The sequence below is a fragment of the Branchiostoma floridae genome, chromosome 10, assembly GCF_000003815.2.
Source record: "Branchiostoma floridae strain S238N-H82 chromosome 10, Bfl_VNyyK, whole genome shotgun sequence".
Lineage (NCBI taxonomy): Eukaryota > Metazoa > Chordata > Leptocardii > Amphioxiformes > Branchiostomatidae > Branchiostoma > Branchiostoma floridae.
The window spans coordinates 12,973,982-12,977,738 of record NC_049988.1 but is presented as its reverse complement, the minus strand read 5'-3'; the positions used below and the strand labels follow the sequence as shown (position 1 = coordinate 12,977,738).

The 3,757-nt window shown below is 40.2% G+C and overlaps 1 protein-coding gene across 1 annotated transcript in view; it reads right to left on the bottom strand.

Moving 5' to 3' along the window:
- Positions 1 to 3,757, bottom strand: part of LOC118424903 — a 3,886-nt gene extending 129 nt beyond the window's left edge. The window contains exons 1-5 of the mRNA XM_035833710.1: positions 3,602 to 3,757; positions 2,869 to 2,927; positions 1,468 to 1,545; positions 794 to 915; positions 4 to 94 (exon numbers count right to left, since the gene is read on the bottom strand). Of these exons, the coding sequence (XP_035689603.1) occupies positions 4 to 94; positions 794 to 915; positions 1,468 to 1,545; positions 2,869 to 2,927; positions 3,602 to 3,667 (416 nt within the window). The 5' untranslated portion in view covers positions 3,668 to 3,757. The remainder of the gene's footprint in view (positions 1 to 3; positions 95 to 793; positions 916 to 1,467; positions 1,546 to 2,868; positions 2,928 to 3,601) is intronic.

The window sequence follows — 3,757 nt, the reverse complement described above, 5'->3', positions numbered from 1 at the left end:
GGCGGATCGTTATAGTAGTTTTTCGGGTCGTATGGAGGGGGCTGGATGAAGTGCGCTTGTTGGTTGGTTGGAATTGCAGCTCTGTTTCGGAGATCTAGGTGGTAGAAATATAGGGTTACTTTGTAAAATAAATTGAACACATTGACAGGTTATTATTATCAACTAATCATAATTGAAACGCAAATGTAAGTAAGATGGTGATATATAGTAATGTATTGGCACACATATAATGTGTAATAACTAAAGGTAGGTAATAAACATTGACATAAAACCAGTATGATATGAGGAAGGTGACAGACGTTCACAGAAATATCGATATATTTTATAAATACCTTCGTTGTAGATTAAAAAAAAAACATGTTAATATCCAGATTATACTTGTGATAACTTGAACGTTCACCAGTGCTGGTAAAAGTCTTTCTTGAGCTAGTAATTAATTGTAATATCCAACACAAAAATCGGACTCACCCAAATATTCGACTGAACAGCCTTTGTCAAGGATTAAACAATCCACTGCCGCCGTGACGTCACGCTTACAGACAAAACACGTGACTCAGTGAGCAGTGGATCATAAGTTGCAGGAAGTCTATGGCGCCCATCGTTACTGAGTCACGTGCTTTATCGGCAGAACGTGGCGTCACGACAACAATTGATTGTTCATTCCTTGACAAAGACTGGTGCTGTTCAGTCGAAAATTTGGTTGAGTCTAACTTTTAAAGTTGGATATTACAGTTAAACTAGCTCAAGTAAAATTAATATTTAATGCAATCACTAGTGCTGACATCGCACCCACCTGTATCTGAGTCTACAACGTCCGTAGTCGTCGAAACCTCCACACGTGCTTTTCTCTTCAGCCTCCAACAAAGAAGGGACACTAAGGCTAGTAGGATCACAGCGCCGGTGAATAGCCCGATCCTATAGTGGAAAAAAGCAAGACCATCATAGCATGTCTATATCAAAAGATACAAAAATTCGAAGTTCTTCTGTAGTACAAATTTCACACCAGGGGGGGGGGGGCAAAAATCGACCCTTGGCCTTCGTCTTCCCAACCCCTACCCACATACTAAATATCATTTTAATCCATTAAGAGGTTCTTGTGTTATGCTGACCACAAATATCCGGACACACAAACACACACACTCCGTTAAATGATATGGCTTAAAGTATTTTTAAAAACTGCAACTTTGCAACATGAGCTAAACTTAATTATAAAGGGTGTGGGAAATGTTGATGTCTTGTCAGGTGTGTCCAGAAGTTTGCTTTTCATCAAACGACTGAAAAAATGTCGGTATTTTTTATTCCCGCGCTCGCATCAGTATTGGGGTTCCTATATGAAGTCAAGTAATCAAATGGTTACATGGTTAGGCCATGTAATCAAATCAACATGGCCTAACCACACGTACAGTGCCAAATACCAGCTGTTTGTCTTACAAACTAAACATAGAAAAAAAACTATATTCTACTTACCAGAAATACCAGAGTTGTGTAATGATGACACAGCATTGTTCCTCCCACCAGACCCCGTCACAGCAATACCCGAAACAACTAAGACAAAATAAAAAATGATAAAAAACATGCTTTGAGACGTTATAGTTGTAAGGCCGTTAAAGCTAAGGGCACAACCCGCCGTACCTGTAATTTGTCCGTTCATTTTTTGGAGGCCACGTCCGCCAGGTATTTCTGAAAACGTTCAGACTGTACAGGGCAAGCAGGTCGCCCGTACTGATACGTACGAGGGGCGAATCCGCAACCCGATGGCACACAAAGTTTTGCCCGCACGTCAAGTTCTACGGCGTGTCTGCGTGCTCCAACATCCGTCGGATTCCCTACAAGTTCGTACGGAGGCGGTGCTTACCACTTAAGGATCCCAAAAGATCGCCCACGTTTTGGCACGTAGACAGCACGTATCTGCACGTATGGCGGGTTGTGCCCTTAGCTTAACCACCGGGCTACGCATGCAGCGAAAAGAAAAACATGTATATGTACCCCATACCTATTCATCCCAATAAATGTTGAATATTGTTATCATTGAACCAATAAGCAGTTGTTGTTTTTTTGTGAGGTAATACTTGACCACGTAAAATGCTAGACATGTTTCTTAATTCTTATCAGTGTAGTTCAGGAAATTCAGCCTATGTGTTGGCTGACTGAGCATTATTCTGTATTTTATTGTATATTTGTACTGTAGTCTTCATTGCTGTTACTTCCTTTGTGCAGATTCATTATCTGTAAAGACTGACTGAGAGAGAGAGAGAGAGAGAGAGAATTCAGGATAATTTTCCGCCTTTTTTATCCTCTTTAGCAAAATACAGTGTTTTCTTTACCTAGTAGGTTATGAATATACTCGATGGTTATTTTATTGTATTTTGTTGTTTTATGCATGAATCCAGAAGGTATGAATAAATCTGTATAGTGTCGGGCATGGTAGTTGATGTCGGCTAGGCAAAGGAGGTGCTTCGGTTACCCCCCCTAGCGGTTTTTGAATGTACTACAGCGGAACGTCTATTTTGATATCACTGTGGAGATGCAAATTCCTCATCGTTAATCGTCGCAATGCACCATAGGTATTCTTTCACCGCATCTAAATGTGTACACAATGGCACAGTCATGGCAGAAGGATTCTTGCATACCTAACAGAAACACTATACGACCGCAACCTAACGCATCAATGCGTGTGGCCAGGTTTTGTGTCACGTCACTTTCTTTTAGGTGCGCTCAATAGCTCCTATAACTCAAAATCGTTAAGTGGCCTTTTTTCAATTTTTTAAAAAGTTTTTGCGGTGCCAATGAAACGTAAAGATTTGGGGCACCGCAGAAGTCTTTTATGCACTGTTAATGATACTGAAAAAAATTATAAACAAAGCTTACGCATAATACGTCACGTGACCACCCCTTGACGTCCGGCAATATTCGTCTCCTTCGACTTTCTGAAAAAGACAACCCCAAAACCATGTTTACATTAGATATGATAAAGAAACTACAATTACTTATAGGAGATGAATTCCACTGAAATGTTCACCTCTAGTTCCCGTTAGCGTCTTAAGTGTTGTCTTAACATAGCTGACTGATCATCATGTAACCCAACACGAGTGTCTTCAAGACGAAGTGTTTCGTCTTACTTCCTTCTTATTTTGTGTCTTACAAGATAAGCGAGGGCTAGATCAACTTAAAGAACGAATCGCAGGTAACTAGAGGCAAGACCTAAACCCAATGGCAACATTGCTTGTAAACGGCTTTTGTGTTTCTTACTCCAACCTCGAGTGTAAATATTATGATACGTTCAGCTAACTAGCTAATATTGTTTCTCTATATTAAATGAACTAGAAAAAGTTGTACATGAATAGTTCTCGTAGCAACAGTTGTTCTTTATACTCTGTAAATTTCTATGACAATCAAGGATAAGCTGTAACAACTTCTTGTCGGTCAGTATAGTAGTATTCGTGTTTTTAATGGTTCATTGGCATACGACACAGTTGCAATGAACTGGCATGTGGATCCATTTACACAGAATTGCACATCAAGAGAAGATGTCTTTGAAAACTGCTACATCTATTAGCTAGAACTGATAATTCTTTTGGGGGATTATGTTGTTTACTCTCACCTGTAGTAACGTCCCAGCAAAGAAAACGAGGATGGTTGTCAGATGCACTGGCTCTGTCGCCGCCATCTTGTTTTATCAGACGAGTCGGATGTCCTGGTAGCTATGGCAACAGAGTGCTCCCATTCCTTATTCACAAAAGCTCAGTGGAGCATCAGG